Source organism: Zootoca vivipara, chromosome 6, assembly GCF_963506605.1.
Source record: "Zootoca vivipara chromosome 6, rZooViv1.1, whole genome shotgun sequence".
In the NCBI taxonomy this organism is placed as follows: domain Eukaryota; kingdom Metazoa; phylum Chordata; class Lepidosauria; order Squamata; family Lacertidae; genus Zootoca; species Zootoca vivipara.
Genome location: NC_083281.1, coordinates 37,505,197 through 37,522,813, shown reverse-complemented (window position 1 = coordinate 37,522,813; position 17,617 = coordinate 37,505,197). Strand labels below are relative to the sequence as shown.

General features: G+C 45.8%; 1 protein-coding gene across 2 annotated transcripts; it reads right to left on the bottom strand.

Moving 5' to 3' along the window:
* Positions 1–628: 628 nt before the first annotated feature.
* Positions 629–17,284, bottom strand: HMGCL (3-hydroxy-3-methylglutaryl-CoA lyase). Of its 2 annotated transcripts, none has more exons than XM_035119393.2 (9): positions 14,608–17,284; positions 13,437–13,520; positions 11,092–11,199; positions 10,388–10,483; positions 8,489–8,637; positions 7,886–7,949; positions 6,806–6,994; positions 5,735–5,860; positions 629–4,873 (listed from the first exon to the last, which is right to left on the bottom strand). In XM_035119393.2, exons 1-9 carry the CDS (start codon positions 14,656–14,658, stop codon positions 4,772–4,774), a joined length of 969 nt encoding a protein of 322 aa, XP_034975284.2. In that variant the 5' UTR covers positions 14,659–17,284; the 3' UTR covers positions 629–4,771. The 2 variants fall into 2 exon arrangements, with proteins under 2 accessions (XP_034975284.2, XP_034975285.2); XM_035119394.2 differs by having other exon boundaries at positions 16,758–17,277.
* Positions 17,285–17,617: the final 333 nt, after the last annotated feature.

Genomic DNA, 17,617 nt, shown 5'->3' with positions numbered 1-17,617 from the left:
AGGGGCTTTAATGGAGGGTGGGAAGGGGTCAGACAGGCCCCCTTCCACATTCAAAGACTGCATGAGTGGGTCACAAGGCAGCTTGAAATAAGTCTAAATCCCACCATCTAATGTAGTCAGGAACTATGCCCTCCACTGAAGGGGATCAATGCCCTACACAAGCACACTGATGTACATGTGCAGACCTCTTCCAAACAAGGAGAAGCCCTAATTGGCAATAGTCCCCTTTCAAGTGGAGGAGCTCTACCTAGGTACATGTGCAGGGCCCCTTCTCCTGCCCACTGAACATGAAGTGTGGTGTGCATGCACACACACACCAACACTGGCAGTGAAAATATATCTCTCACACACATTGGTTGTGTTGCTTTTTCTCCAGTGGCTTTCTGAAAATGAAAAGAGGAGAGAAGTTTACAAGAGAGAGGAACATCTCCCCCTGTAATGTAGCAGGATGATAGGTTAGCAAAATATTGTTAAGGAGAAAACATTCAGTTCAGTTTGATGGACAAAAGTGCCTAATTTGAGAATACTCCCCCCCCCCCGAATGCAAGAATGTCTTAATTTTTTTCCTCACCCTGCTTAGAAAACAAAGGCAGGATTTATCAAATTATTCTCCCCGTTTTTTTCCCCCTCTTGGGAGCCACCCTCCCACCCCAGCTCCAGATTTGGGGCATTGTTAAGGAAGTCGTAGAATCTTAAGAGTTGGAAGGGACTCCAAGGGCTATCTAGTCCAGCCCCCTGCAATGCAGGAATTACGGCTGAAGAATCCCTGGTAGACAGCTGTTCAATCTCTGTTTAAAATGCCTTCAGGGAAGCAGAGTCCGTCACCTCCAAGGGAGTCTGTACTACTGTCAAACAGCTCTGTCAGAAAGTTCTTCCTGATGTTTACTTGGAATCTTCTTATTTGTAATTTGAATCCATTGGTTCAGCTCCTACCTCCTGGAGCAGCAGAAAACAAGCATTGCTCCATCGTCCATGTGACAGCCCTTTAGATATTTGAAGATGGCTATCATATCACTTCTCGGCCTTCTCTTCTCCAGGCTAAACTTACCCAACTCCTTCAACCATTCCTCCTAAGGCTTTATTTCCACTTGCAGGTGTCTGGCCTGCCCAGGTGAGTTCTACTCCATCATGCCCCTCCCCCTTTGATCTCTGACCAGGAACTGTGTCTCTGGAGTCTCTATATCCTGTTCTCTGAAGCAGGTTGGCTCCCAGCCGTGTAACTGACTCTGCACACCCACAGGGTGTGACTGTGTTTCAACATACCTGCAATGGGGGCCAGAAAGTAGATTGAACTGGCACGGAGCTTAATTCTCTTGTTCCCTGCAAAAGCAGCAATGTAGGAATTGAGCCGCCAACATTTTTACTGCCCTGCTCCTGCAAAGAAAACCTAGCAGGTGTAGCTTTTCTAGACATAAGGATATACACAGAGATAGGGAAAGCTCTCTCTGTTACATTTCTGCTTTCCAGGCTGTTAAAGGCGCAGGGGAGCAGACCTTGAAAACATTTTTTAAAACTGTTCCTCGTAAGGCTTGGTTTCCAGACTCTTGATAATCTCTGTACACTTCAGCTTGTCAATACCCTCCTTAAATTGGACACAGTATTACAGGTGTGGTCTGACCGAGGCAGAATAGAGCGGCACTATTACGTTCCTTGATCTGGACATTTGTTGATGCAGCCTTGGATTGCATTAGCTTTTTTTGCTGCTGTATCGCACAGTTAAGCTTGTGCTCTTCATTAAGATCCTGATATGCCCTCCATTCCACTCCCCTTGCCCACCCACAGCAATTCCAAAAATGAACAACAGATTTTATAACCAATACTTTATTTAAAACATTTCTATACCACCTCCCACATCAAGTCTCAAGGTGGTGTACAATAATATTAAAATACATATCAAAACATTAAAATGTGGGAAGAAAACGCAACTGAAAATCTAGGGTAGCTTTATTCTGAAACCAAAACAGCACCAGAATCCTGGGTGCTGGTTTTTAAGATGTACAAAGTAATGAGGTTTAGGCATATTTTCTGCTCTCTGAAGGCAGGTGGTTTAATAGTACGGGTGCCACCACTGAAAAGACTCTCCCTCCAGCGGCTGCAAACTGTAGCTCCATAGGCTGCAGCCCAACAGGAAGAGCCTCAGGGATCCTAGTACCAAGTTGCTTAGGGCAGTATAAGTCATTACCAAAATCCTTAAAAGCCTGGCCCAGCAGCTTGTTTGCAGTCAGTGCAACTCCTTAGATTAGTGTAACATGTGCATGTTGCCCCAGCCTGTAGCCTAGCAGCTGCATTTCATACCAGCTGCAGCTTCTACAATAGCCTTCAGGGCAGCTCCCTATAGTGTGTGTTAAAACAGTCCAGCCTTGAGGTTACCAATGCAGGGGTCACAGTGGCCAAGCCATCCCTGTCCAAGACCAGGCACAACTTGCTTATTTACCTAATAATTCCCTTCCATTTACTTTATATATTAAAAAACCAGAACAACCCCTTTCCAAATATTCTATTTCAGCCCTCCAGATGTGCTGGACATCCTACTCCCATCAGCCCTAGCCAGCATGGGTATCAACACATGTGCCTGGCATATTGAACACCACATGTACCCCTAAGGCAGGCATGGCCAAACTTGGCCCTCCAGCTGTTTTGGGACTACAATTTCCATCATCCCTGACCACTGGTACTGTTAGCTAGGGATTATGGGAGTTGTAGTCCCAAAACAGCTGGAGTGCTACCTTTGCTCTAACCAGTTCTGAAGGATTTCCCCAGCAACAAGAAGCTAACAATAGTTTGGCACCAATTCCTCTAGCACAGGTCTGTTAGAATTGCTGGAAAGCTATCAAGCCCTGGAGCCTTTGCAGTTCCTCATCTTCAGAAAGACTTAAGAACCTAACAAAGGAAGGGAAAGGGAACTATAAGCAGTGAAGGAATTGGGAAGCAAACGGGTGAGCGCCATATGGACATTAGGATGACACAGAATCACAGAATTGTAAAGTTGGGACCCTGAGGATCAACTAGTCCAGGCACCCCCAAACTGTGGCCCTCCAGATGTTTTGGCCTACAACTCCCATGATCCCTAGATAATAGGACCAGTGGTCAGGGATGATGGGAATTGTAGTCTAAAACATCTGGAGGGCCGAAGTTTGGGGACGCCTGATCGAGTCCAACCGCCTGCAATGCAGGAATATGCAGCTGTCCCATACGGGGATCAAACATGGAACCTTGGCATTATCCGCACCAAGCTATTAGCAGCTGTGTCACCCATGGTATCATTTATTTTTGGCTGGAAGTAAGCATAGCTGGTGCAGCTTTGTACCAGGGAAGGAAGGTTGCCATTGCCATTCTGACACCAACTCCTGGAGAACGAAAAGGGGTAGGGGGAGGAAAATGGAGCAGAGGGACAAGCGTGAAAGGAAGCCACCCCCCTTAGCTGGCAATCTGGGTCAGGGGCTGGAACAGTGCAAGGATCAATCAGCTGCAGCGGCCCAAATCTAGGGGCAGGCACACCATCCCTCAGTGGCACACAAACCCAGCTACACCTCTTCTCCCAGGATTGGAAGCCATCACCCCCTACTGGCGCAAGGAGGAATGAAGCAGGTAGGAAACTGAGCATGCCCCACAGAATGTGGGGAGGCTGAACTGGCATGAACACTGGCAGCAGGAGGAGCTTGTGATGGGCTTGTCCTATGAGAGGGAGTCTTTGGGGGACAGGAATTGGGAGTCAGACCAGGCTCCCACCCTCTGAGGCCCAACAAGAAGATTTCAGCAAAGGTTTCAGAGAGGCTACAGTACTTGCTTTTAGATATAGAAAGAAGCATATTTAATTGGTTGATTCTTTTTTTGCAAGTGGGACAGCCTTGGGATAGGTGTGGTGAACAGAAGGCAAAAACTATTGCCTGCTTTGGGTTGCCCACTTATATCCCCATGAGTTGATTGAGAAAGGCATCGGGGGGGGGGTTAAACTCCGCAGCGCACTGTTGACACAACCACAATGTCACATGGGAGACTCCGAATGAGAGAAGAGGAAAAGATAAAATTATGGCCCAAGCAAATGTAGGGTCCAAAAATACAAATAAGGGTAGAGGTATATAGGAACTCAGGATGCTCCCATGAAGATGAATGTTTTAAAAAGCTCCAATTGATGTTGGAAGAGTCAAGACAGGGAAAAGAAAGTGCTTCTTCACAAACTGCAGTTCTTAAACGAGGGCATTTGCTCCCAAAATATGTAGTGACAACCCCCCCCCCAACTTGGATGTCTTTAAAAGGCAAATTCATGGTAGATAAGGCTATGAACCACTATGGCTAGGTTGTCCCTCCACTGTCAGAAGCAGTATAAATCTGAATATCATTTGGCGCAAACCTCAGATGAGGAGAGCCCTCAGGTCCTGCTTGTGAGCGTCCCATAGGGCTCTGGTTAGCCACTGTGAGAACAAAATGCTGGAATATAATAGGCCTTTGGCCCAACCCAGCAGGGCTCTTTTTATGACCCACTGCAACAAATTTGTTCCTTGGAGGCAAGTTGTGACCTGTGGGAAGGACTCAGGTTCTTTGCAAAGCCCAAGATATCCAACCAAGTGCAAATACAGTGCTCTAGACTACTTTTTTAATGTCTCTTTTCAGGGTAAAATTTGGCTGCCTCATCTTCCTGCCGTCGAGCCCGGAGACCACTGGAGAGTGCTTAAATAAAGTTAGGAGAGGAGAGCAAGTGCAAACATGGCAGATTCCAGAGTGCCGCTTGTAATTTCGCTTCCAACAAGTCCCGTAAAGGCACTGCTTTGCTTCACAGTTTGCAGGAGGCCTGTGCCACTTTCGAATTGGTCCTCCTGTTCAAGGCCTTGCAAATAAAGGTTCCTGCTTCCAGAAGTTTCGTGAGGTCCACACCCTTCATAGGGAAGAAGAAAAGAGACACAGCTGCTTACTTGTACATACAAAGCTGCATTAAATGACATCAGATCATTTGTCCTTCTAGTCTAGTACTGCCTGCTCTTTTGACTGTCAGCTGCTGTCCATAGATTCAGACACTCGTCTTTCCAGCCCAGTAAGGTCTTCCCACTTACTTTCTTTTTTTTTTAAAAAAAAAAAGGGGAGATGCAGAGAATTAAACCAAAGACCTTCTACACCCCAAAACGTGCTCTTCCTCAAGAGGTCACATCCGCACCATGAATTTAAAGTACTCCTATACCGTGTTAACAACCATGGCTTCCGTCAAAGTATCCCGGGAACTGTAGTTTGTTAACAGAGCTCATTATGAGACCCCTATTTTCCCCCCAAAAATACAATTCCTAGAGTTCCCTGGCAAGACGGGTTGGTTGTTAAACCACTCTGAGAATTGCATCTGTAAGGGTCTCCTGACAACTATGCACACCCCTAACAAAATTCACTTCCCAGGATTTATTTTTTATTTTGGGGGGGGGGTAGACTTAAAAGTGGCATAGGAGTGCTTTAAATGGATGGTATGAAGGTGACCAAAGACACAGCCCTTACTCAGAAGAATATAATTTTGAGGCAGTTGAAAACTTCAGACAACCTGTTTCTACCAACACATATACAACTTTACACACAGTGGCAGATAAAGCTCGGCTGGATGCTCTAGTTAGGAGAGACATCAAGTACAATCGCAGCTGATCAGCCAATGAGGGCAACAGACACCCATCTCTATCAAAGCAAAATAAAGACAAGCGTGCCTTGTACTAACTCCCAAAGCCAAGACAAGTGTGTCCCCCTCCTATGACTAAGTACTTACAGTGTGGATGCCAAGACCATTGAGCATGTACACCATGTCTTCCGTGGCCACATTCCCAGATGCTCCTTGGGCATAGGGGCAGCCACCAAGGCCAGCGACTGAGGAATCAACCACATTCACACCCATCTGCAAACAGAAGCAGAGCCGTTCTAAGGAAAAGTCCTGCCTGGTCCGTCCAGTGAAATAGCAACTTATGGGCTGATTAACTAGACCAGGGATGTGGAACCGGTGGCCCTTTTGATGTGGGCGGTTCCTAGCTCTCATCAGCCCCAGCCAGCATGGCCAGTGGCCAGGGATGAGGGGAGCTGTGAACCAACAACTGGGAAATCCACAGGTTTCCCATCGCTGAATTAGACTGAAAATCCAAGTAAGGGGTTCTGCCAACCTTATCTTTTGAAAAAAACAAAACAAAAAACAGGCCGCCGCCCCTTTCTTCCAGGGTATCAGAAATTCTTTTATGATTTGGGGAAGGTGGATGTATGCTGGAGACGCTCCTAAGAGCATTCCTTCTGTGTGGATCCTGTTTTATATGTAGTCCGAATGCCTTTTGTGGGGCCAAAACATGCCCCAGGGACCCTTTTACCCATTCCAGGTCACTGAGCTCTTTGGAGAGTCACTGTTAGTGGTCGCCCATGGCTCAGATGCACGGCTTATATGTGCCAGGAGCTGTGCATTCAGAGGACCCGATTTTATAGAACTTCCTTCCAGCTGAGGTCAGACAGGTCCCCTCTTTGTTCCTACTTCCTACTGAAGACTGTTTTTAATTCCAGAAGGCATTTTACTCTAATCTTTTGTTTGTTTCAATTGATTTTTATCTGCACTGTACTGGGTTTCTTGTACATGGCTTACAGGCAATTCTAATTGTTGTTGTTTAGTCGTGTCCGACTCTTCGTGAATTCTAAGTAAGCGATACATAAACTGTCAAAATAAATAGATGATCTCTATCCCAGGCAAGATTGGCCAATGACCAGGGCTTGTTCGTGGCTAGCGTGTGGATTGGATGGGTGGATTTGCGCCACCCATTTTAGTGAATTATTATGTCTTGAGCTATGAAAACAGCGAGGAAGTCACCTGAAGCGCTACCAGCGTGTTGGCGAGTGCCTGCCCATAAGTGTCATGGCAGTGAACAGCCAGTGCTCCAAGAGGCACCTCCTTCATGACAGCAGACAGCATGTCCTTCATGTTGCCGGGGGTCCCAACCCCGATGGTATCGCCAAGGGAAATCTCATAGCACCCCATGGCATACATTTTCTTTGAAACCTGCAGCAGAGAACAGAACAGTTACAGAATTTCCAACACACAAAGCTGCCTGACACCAAGTCAGACCACCGGCCCGTCTAGCTCAGTGTTGTTTAGAGCAGAGTTTCCCATACTTAGGTCTCCAGCTGTTTTTGGACTACAACTCCCATCATCCCTGATCACAGGTCCTACTAGGTAGGGATGATGGGAGTTGTAGTCCAAAAGCAGCTGGAGATCCACGTTTGGGAAACCCTGGTTGAGATTGAGTGGCAGTGGCTCTACAGGATCTCAGACAGGGTCGTCCCCAGACCTACTTGGAGAGGGTAGGGACTGAACCTGTGACTTTCTGCGCAGCTCTACTACTGCCCTTCCTATGCAAACCTACCATTTAAAGTTTGAGCTACACAATGTAAAGAGCACAGGGACAATGCAAAAAGCAGGAGCCTCTGGCTGAGTTCCACCCTCCCTTTGCATAACCTATACTTCTGTTTACCCCATGTCCCAATATTACAGTGTGTGTTTTCCTGCTCTTCGCATTCTTGGCTGCTGCTGGTGAGGATAAGGGGTGCACAGGGAATACATGCAGCTGCCTTTTACCAAGTCAACCCATTATTTCACCTGGCCCAGTACTGGGCTCTTCCCATCCCTGTACCCATTTGGGGTGGCAGCCCTATGCTCGTTGCAAAGTGCAATTTCACCTCAAAAAAGGCGCCTTTTGCTTTTTCCACCTGTGCAATGAAAACTGAAACAACGGCAGCTGCAACACGCAGTGCTGATGTGCGACCCTTTACTGACTGGGGTTACCAAGAATATCCAAGACAGAAGGCCACCCCCACCGCCCACAAATGCCTTTCAGTATTGATGCTGGGTGCACAATGGATGCCACACCTTCCAACTGCAACATATACTCACTTCTGCTACTTTAGCCGGAGCAATCTTGCCTTCATATGGGCAGCCAAGGACACAGGAGACATACCTGCACGCAGGGGGGGGGGAACACAGGTATTATTATACCTAATACTGTACATGCAGGAGTTTCAAATGGCTTTTACACAACCAGAATGGCAGCCTCAGGCTACTGGCCTCACACGTGACCTATAAATCATTTGCAGAATGAAAATAGCATTGGCGTGCTCCTAGGGATTTACGGCCAAGCCTGTGGTATGAAAACCTCACCGCAGCCTGTTTATATACACCAGAATCTTCACTCCATCACATAAAATGTGAAGAGCTCCCTCACCCACCTACTGGGGAGCGGCAGCTACTTCCTCACGTACATGAAAGACAGCAACCGATGGCTACCCCCAGTTATGACTTATCAGGACCATGTTATGGAAAGCTCCTTCCTTCAGGCCATCTCAGAGATGATCCAGTATTTTGGTTCTGCAATCCCTCTCCCAAACTTCACCGGCACATTTGTAAATGTAAATGCAACAATAATAAATAAATCACGGTAGATCAGCAGATAGAGAAGATCGTTCAACAACTCAGTTAGCACATGGCTCTAAAGCTCACCCTCGGACCGGGATGCTGGTTTCTCTAGCTGCACTCAGGACGTCACTGAATCTGTTCAGGCTCTCCTCAATGGAACAGTTGATGTTCTTCTTTGTGAAAAGTTCTGATGCTGCCCCGAAGATTGACACCTCCTTAGCTCCTGCTGCCACCTGTCAATACAGGGAATATGCCCTATATATCACTCCCTCTGATAAGTGAACTCAGGTGGTGGTGCGTGACAGCAATTTAATTGTTAATTGTGGTGACTGCAAGCAATCTTGATTTTCTGCTTATCTTTTAATGCAGGGGTCGCCAACCTTTTCGGATTGGGGTCACTTTTCGAATGTTGAGAAGCGCTGTGGGGGGCCAGTCACAAAATGGCTAGGGGCAGCGTGGCATAACACAAAATTAGTTAACTGGACTTTTCCATGTATAAGACTGTGTTTTTTCTTTAAAAATCATGCTTAAAAGTGGGGGTCGTCTTATACATGGGTAGTGCATAGGGTGGATGTTTGATTGGTTGCTGCCGCGGCTGTAAATCACTAATAATAATAATAATAATTATATATTATTATTATTATTATTATTTATACCCCGCCCATCTGGTTGAGTTTCCCCAGCCACTCTGGGCAGCTTCCAACAGAGCAGAACATTAAAATGCAATAATCTATTAAACATTAAAAGCTTCCCTAAACAGGGCTGCCTTCAGATGTCTTCTGAAAGTCTGGTAGTTGTTTTTCTCTTTGACATCTGGTGGGAGGGCGTTCCACAGGGCGGGTGCCACTACTAAGAAGGCCCTCTGGTTCTACTGTGCATGTTATTGGTTGCTGCGTCAATGGGCGGTGTTGATTGGCTGACACCCTGGCAGCTGGGTGGGCGATTGGCAGCTTCTGCCGGCGATGGGACAGACGGGAGGCTGATTTTGCATCATGTGGGGGTGAGCAAATTTAGGCAATCCCTCCCGAAAAGAAAGCTCAACAACCCTGGGCAATCCTCCACAAAAAAAGCTCAACAACTCTGAGCCATCTACCCCCTTATTCTAAAATTTGAGGGGTAGTCTTATACACAGGGGCGTCTTATAGATGGAAAAGTATGGTACCTCCCCAACAACCTCATGCTAACCATGGGAAGTCAGCTATGTCCGGCTACTCCTGGTTGTGGAGATCACATAATATTGATTCTACACGTATAAATGATGTTGCTGTGTAATAACAGGAGGGATTTCACGGCACCAGGTGGCAACATCACACTCGCTTTCATTCCACAGAAATTGATTAGAAGGTACCTGAACATTTCCCCCAAAAAACTTTCTTCCTATGAGGAATAGAGACTGGGTTGTTTTGTTTTTTTGAAAAAAGCTTAGAGTCTGGGACACCTGCCTGGGGCAGCAGTGAACGCCTTTGCAAGGTGCAGGGTAGGGGACCTCTGTTTTAGAGGGGTGGATCTGATTTATTATACGTATTATTGGCACTAACATTTTAGGTTGTGTTTATTCTTCTTTTCACTCATTTTAAAAGTTACTATTTGTAAGTCACCCTGATTTCACCTTTCTGGAAAAAAATGACTAATCAATACAATCAATAAATAAATAATGTACAAAAACCGTACCAAAATGGGCCTAGTTGACCCGATTTAAGGCTACATTCAGCTAATTAAGATTCCTGTGATGCTGGAGAGACTTTTCCCAGCATGGCCTACAGGTTTTTACATATACAAGCACCTTCACTGAGTTCAATTCGGCCGGGGGGGGGGGGGGAGAAGATGTGCCTCCTCTATTTAAATATATGAGCTGCCTGTCCAGGTCAGGTCCACCATACCTGGAATAGGATATGGAATTACATTCATAGTTGTGTATTTCTCACTTTAAAGATCTCTACTAAAGCCATGACCTCAGAGCTTCTGCACTGCCATCTTCCTTACCGCTGCTTGGAAGCCTTTGAGGTTGGGAGTCAAAACAGGGTAGCTGATCCCAGGAACCTTCCGAATCCCTTGCATGACTTCAGTATGATCAGCCATCTAAGTTGCAAAACGAAGAACATAAAAGACAGGATTTTAATTTTCCACTGGTAAAGAGGGGAGCACCTTAACGCTTCCAAACCCTTGCAGATCAAAATGAGAAAAAGAAATAGGGTTGTTAGGCGACAGATGAAAAGTATTTTTATAATGTTGGCATATTCAAGACAGACTTTCCCCAATGAAAAGCAGGTTCCTCTTACAAGCTCCACTTCCATTATTAGCTGGTTTTTAAAGAGGGACTCTAGCTTTCCGAACAACGTTTTACAATAACAGGCGGCTTTGAGAATGATGCTCAGTAATCTACGAAGGTCAGAAACTTTTTATAACAGAAACAACCCCTCTGCATGCTGCTGTGTTAAATTGCTGCATAGCCACATTACGCTTAGCAGCCCTGGGGAGGGGGGGGGGGAAGTCCTGAGAATCAGAGTGTGGCTCCCAGCTTCCCAGACCTGCACTAAACTATGGTTTGGAATTACCTATATGCAAATGCAACCTATGAAAGGAGACACAGTAATTTATCTAAGCCACCCAGCAAGTTTACGGGAGAAGCAGGGACCTGCTCTCTTCACTGCGTCAGCAACGTGAATTTGAGGCTCACCCATACTGACCTGAGGAACCCATTTGGGAGACACAAAACTGGTAGCTTCTATGACCGAAAGACCCGTTTCCGACAGCAGGTTGATTAAGTCAATTTTCACATGGGTGGGGACGATATTCTACAAAAAGAGAGAAACACATTTCCCACTTATAGCAATTCCACAATCCCTTCCAGAAAGTCTAATCAAACCCTTCCCTGGAGTAGAACAAAAGTGGGAAGGGATGGGGAAGGCCACTGAGGTGGAGGATCACAAACTGGAAGGCAAGAAGGATGCCTCTTATTGGAGACAAGGGAGTGGAAATGGCTGGGATCTTTATACAATGGTCTTGGGTTGTTGTTTTTTACAGATAGATGAATTACCACAACCTTTTTTTGCATTTCTTTAATTTTTATACTGCATCTGACCTTGAGCTTTTGAGACTGGAGAAGACTAAAAATCTCTTAATATAATAAACAATAAATGCATAAGAACCGGCCACGCTGACCTCAGTGGAGCTTACGTTGTTAGTCAATTTTGCATCACTGTGAGCTTTGCGCACCAAACAGCCTGCCAGAGGGACAAAGATTTCCTGTTTTGCAACCTGGTAACGGTGGACAGACTTTGCAATGGGTAAACATTCACGTCAGGCCTTAAACAAACTTGCTGGCTCTGACTTTGTGTATTTGGAGAGATTTCTCTCTCTCTCTCCAGAGTTACCGTAGGTCAGAACTTGTACTATTTTACCTAGTTGGCTACCTGCAATGATTAAATAGCTTTAGAAGGGGATCAGAGAAATTCAGGGAGGACAAGTGGTCTATCAATGGCTGCTAGTCAAGATGCCAACAGGCAACCTCCCAGTTTAGAAGCATTATGCCTCTGAATACCAGTTGCTATGAAGCAACAGCAGCAGGAGAGGCCCATTACTCTCATGTGGGCTTCTCAGGTACATTGTGTTGGCGACTTGGGAATCCAGGTGTGGGGCTAGAAAGACCACTGGCCTGATGGGGACGTATTCTTGGTATTCCAACATGATTTTTCATTATGCCTTTATGAAGTCAGTATCTCCATGGGGTGCAGGTTAAGACTGCTAAAATCCCCCAATGGAACTTCCAAGATATGGTTCACGGGCATAAACAAAACCATACACATCCTACAAGCTGCAAAGGCTCCCACTGAAGCCAGAGTTAGCCAGGACAATTCTGACTCCATGCCTGGCTCTTGTAGCTTCTCATCCTAGTACAGAAATCCTTCAATATTTCTGAATTATGCCATTTCAAGGCAAGAGCTGGTAAAATGTAGTGGCTAAGAAGCTAAGCTTGCTATGAACCAGGAAGTGCCCAGTTCAAATCTTGCCTCTGCTATGGAAGGAGTTTAGGGCAAACTATTCTCTGAGCCTCAATGTCTCATCTGCAATATGGGTATAACACCACTGACCTACCTTACATGTTTAGAACAAAAATAAGGTATGCAAAAGCATTTTAAGCAAAGAAAGAGGAACATAAATACTAAATGTTATTGTCAGCATCACTCATTAGGGTGCCAGTCTCCTGATCACAATGCCACCTTAAATCCTTAAAAATGAAAACTATCAAGGTCTGCATAATGCTTAGTGCTTTTCAACCTGCAAACATTGTACATACTACTGTGCATGCCCATATGAATCTGATGAAATGCAACAAAGATCACAAAATGTTAGATTAGAGCATGTTATGAAATGTTATCTCTCAAGGTGCTCCTTATGATGGTTCATGGCATCTTTGCATCAGCTGCGCAATAGGTTGTATCCATTTCACAGGCCGATTTAATTTATATAAGCTGCTGTATTGAAATGAACAAATGAGAAATTGAGCAGTAGAGACTGCAGTTTGCCCAGGCTGAAGTCTCTGAGGTGAGTCCCAGGGGATCAGCAAGCTTTTTCAGCCGTGGGCCGGTCCACCATCCCTCAGACCATGTGGTGGGCTGGACTGTATTTTGAAGGGCAAAAAATGAACGAATTCCTATGCCCCACAAATAACCCAGAGATGCATTTTAAATAAAAGGACACATTCTACTCATGTAAAAACATGCTGATTCCTGGACCATCCACGGGCCGGATTGAGAAGGCGATTGGGCCGCATACGGCCCATGGGCCTTAGGTTGCCTACCCCAATGTGACTCACCAGCCTGGATTGATGCATTTCTAGTGATCAATACACAGGAATTGCCAGAAACAGACCAAGTAAGGCAAAAGGGTGAGGATGGAATTTTTGAGCTGTGACCCATGTTCTAGTTGGCAGCAAAATTAAAACTGTGCAGATGTGGAAAGAGCAGGTTCATGAGAACAAACTACTGTAAGTTTCAGGAACAAGACAAATAGCTTATCAGGAGTCATTTACCTTTTCATTTTGCAAGCCATCTCTTGGACCGACCTCAACTATTTTCACATATTTGGGAAGCGTACCAGCTGCTGTTGAGCTGAGCTGTAGAGGGGAGGAGAGAAATGATATATTTATTTATTTACAACTGGGATGAACAATACATTTTCACAATGTTCTTATCAGTCAACATGCCTAATGAATAATTAATGAAAAGACATACGGAAGTCCATGTTGGTACAATACATAGCTAAACTAAAGGATTTGCTTCCATAAGATGTAGTGATGGTCCCCGATTTGGATGTCTTTAAATGGGGTTCAGGACAGGACATATTCATAAGAGGTTAAAACCAATTCACGGAGGGCAAAACCCAAAATATAGAGTAGATTCAACTAAGTTTGACATCTGTCCTAGCATTTTTGGAAGGGTGGGCAGAATGTAGACAATGATCTACTGGTAGATCTCTGGGAGATTTACAGTAGATCAACAAGGACTCCCAATTGTTTCAGAACAGCAACAACAAAATGTCACCCCTCACATTGGGGGGGGGGAAATCCTAATAGCCTGAAATGAATAAAGCTTAAAGTGGAATGGATTTGTGCGTGGAAGGACTATAAGGCCACCTCCAAATGATTCCTCATGCCTCACAGCACTTTATTCATTCATTTCCCCAGAGACCCCTGGGGAAGTGCATCATTAAAAACAACAACTATATCCCTGTATATACATACACCCGTAAAACATGTTCTTATTCGGTGATTCAAAAGTTAGCAGAAACCTTTGGAACTGATCTTTGGTTTTCTGGAGAATTTGTAAACGAAACGGACCTCTACCATTCTCCGCCAAAGGTGCAATTGTTCCTCTTGAGCCAGTCTCAATCTGCGAGTCTTTGCAAGTGTTTGTTTATCTTGCACACTGGGCTGCAGCTGGTGGAGCCCGGGAAGTTGCAGTGCAACAACTAATCTGAAACGTGCGCTCCCCACTCGCCCTACAAGCAGCCTGTCTGGGGCCGATGTAGAAAACATCTGGAGGTGGCCCCTGCCGTTCGCAGGCCACCCCATAGCAACTGCCAGGGCAGCTTAGGGACACCCCCTCCCCACGGAGAGCCGCCACAACCGCAGCTCCCGAAGCAGCAGCAGCAACGTCCCACTTCCCAACCTGGACCCGCCCCAGCTCTGCTCTCCTGCTCACCGGCCGCAGCGAAGCCACCAGCCGCGGCAGCGCCCGCTTGGCCGCCACCATGTCGCCGCTTCTTCCCCTTCTCCAGCGAGAGTCCGCGACTGGAATCGGGTCACGTGACGGCGGGAGGGCTTTGTTCCTCCACGTGACCCGCTTCCCTTGATGCGCGTGCGGCGGAGTGGGCGGCGCTGGCGCGTTCGCCTTCCTAGGAATGCGGGCAAGGCTTCACCTGGTGAATCTCTGCCTGTCCGCTTGGGGAAAAGTGGCCGAGAATGGGAGACCCCGCCACGGGAGGGTGGCGGTTTATTTTATGCTATTTGCGCCTGAGCATGTGCAGAGTGCCTCCCTCGCCCCTGGCGGAGTAGCAGGCGTTGCCCCTGGGAGGCTTTCAAGAAGGAAATAGGTGCTACACCTGAAGACCGGCTACAACTGTTAGAGCTCTGTGCCGGATTTACCTATAAGCTAAACAAGCTGTAGCTTAGGGCCCCACTCTCTTGGGGCCCCAAAAATATTAAAAGGGAAAAAACAACTGGATGTGCATTTTTATCTTATGTACATGTACATAAGATAAAAATAAAATAAAATAAAACCTACATACAGCAACAGTGTTTTGTGTTGTGTAGGCTCCTATTTGTTATGTGCAAATGGCTTAAATACCTATTAGGTCTATAAATTACCATATAGCACATATTCAACACAAAAAACAGCAACAATTAGTTGTTGACAAAGGACAGCCGGACATATAAAGGGCCCCATTACCTTCAGTAGCTTAGGGCCTCATCACACCTAAATCCGGCTCTTTGTATGTATAAAATGACACCAGACCCATACTGTACAAGCATACCGGTAACAACTAACATGGACTGTTTTTGACAAAGGTAAGCATGACACACAAGCAACATGGACAGGATACCGCGCCATAAAAGAATTCCCTATCAGATTTTCATATTTTTGCATATTTGAGGTTACAGGTAGGTAGCCGTGTTGGTCTGGGTCGAAGTAAAATAAAAAAATTCCTTCAGTAGCACCTTAAAGACCAACTAAGTTTTTATTTTGGTATGAGCTTTCGTGTGCATGCACCAACACGGCTACCTACCTGTAACCAGAACTATGGAAGGCACCACATTGAGCCGCATGAAATGGAAGTCCATCGGGGGACTTCTATTTCACTGTATCTGAAGAAGTGTGCATGCACACGAAAGCTCATACCAAAATAAAAACTTAGTTGGTCTTTAAGGTGCTACTGAAGGAATTTTTTTATTTTGCATATTTGAGGTATGCTTGAACCTTAACATCCGAAACAAATCCCTCACCTTCAAAGCTCTTCCTGGTCAAGCCTGATTTCCTGTTATTTCTCTGCCCCATAACTTTTCCACCTCTTAGCATTAGTCACATGGCTACTATGAAGTTTCCTGCTAACAATCTGAGCTTCTGCACAATAGGGACGGCAGCCCTACATGGCTTTTGACCACTCTCAACTGCTGCTGCTCGTACCTGAAAATCCCTTCCAAATACCTGATGCCACCTTAATGCCCTGCTTTGTGTTCTTCACAACTTACTAAGAGGCTGAAGAAAGCAATGTAATGACACATAATCAATTGGATCTCATTTTGCTTGCTACACTTATCAGCCTAACAGATTTATAGGTAAAGGGGCCCCTGACCATCAGGTCCAGTCATGTCCGACTCTGGGGTTGCGGCGCTCATCTCGCTCTATAGGCCGAGGGAGCCAGCATTTGTCCGCAGACATGCGTGTGGCCAGCATGACAAAGCTGCTTCTGGCGAACCAGAGCAGCGCGCGGAAACGCTGTTTACCTTCCCGCCGGAGCGGTCCCTATTTATCTACTTGCACTTTGATGTGCTTTCGAACTGCTAGGTGGGCAGGAGCTGGGACCGAGCAACGGGAGCTCACCCCGTTGCAGGGATTCGAACCGCCGACCTTCTGTTCAGCAAGCCCTAGACTCTATGGTTTAACCCACAGTGCCACCTGGGTCCCTAACATATTTATAGTCGCCTTAAAAAAAACCCAACCTATACAGTATGGTACTATGCATCCTTCTTCAGGTGTTCCCGAATGGAGATACAAGAGATAACCGTGGTTTTTTCTAATAGCTGAAACAACTTATTACACATACTATTTGTACCTATTTTTGAAAAGTATACCTGTCCCATCAGGCTTCCTCTTCGCAAAGGTCCCATTTTTGCACTCTGGTGTCTCCTGCTCACACAGGGGTTTGACTTAGCTTGGCCTGCACGGGTGACTTGCAGCACTGCCCTATGTGCATTTATACCACTAAAGCAACAGAAGCCTGTGGCTCTGAGATAAGAGCTATTTGTTTTGGCCCTAAAACTGCCAATTTGATTTACTTTAGATATTCCCTTCACCCAAGGGTCTATGGAATGAAGCAGAAAGGTGTGTTACTATTCTGCTCCCTCCCACCAAAGTTCACAATGCTTGCAACCCAGTGCCAAGAGAGTTTGTATGCCCAGTATATACTCAGCATTTTAGCATCATGGATTTTTTCTCAGTATGTTGCAAGGAATGATCAATGCCAAAAGATATTTGCCAATGTCCCCAAGCCAGGAGACAGATGACATCAATTGCATTTTTTGGATCCCCCTAACTGGCACTGAGCTTGAGCTTTTGAGGTTGACAGTTACTTCACGGCACTGCAATTAATGATTGGACCAGTAAGTATTGGGAGTAAAATAATGGCACCTCTGGTGTCTCCTTGACTTTCTCAAGAGCCTGTGTCCATGCTGTGAGCTGCCAGCCCTAGATAAACCCACTATACTCTAATCCTATGCTTATCTATTATGGAGATGATAATACTAAGATGGTGATTAAATGTGGTATTATTATTCCACAGGATAACTGAAAAGCTGCATTTTATGTGCAGAAAAACTGGACACCACAAAGGGCATTCTCACAAGCCAGTTCTAATGGCTGCCTACCCCTTCTCAAGTTCTTACCCATTTTGCTTCCAAACCTCACTTGTTGCAATGCCTTATATTCAGATCAT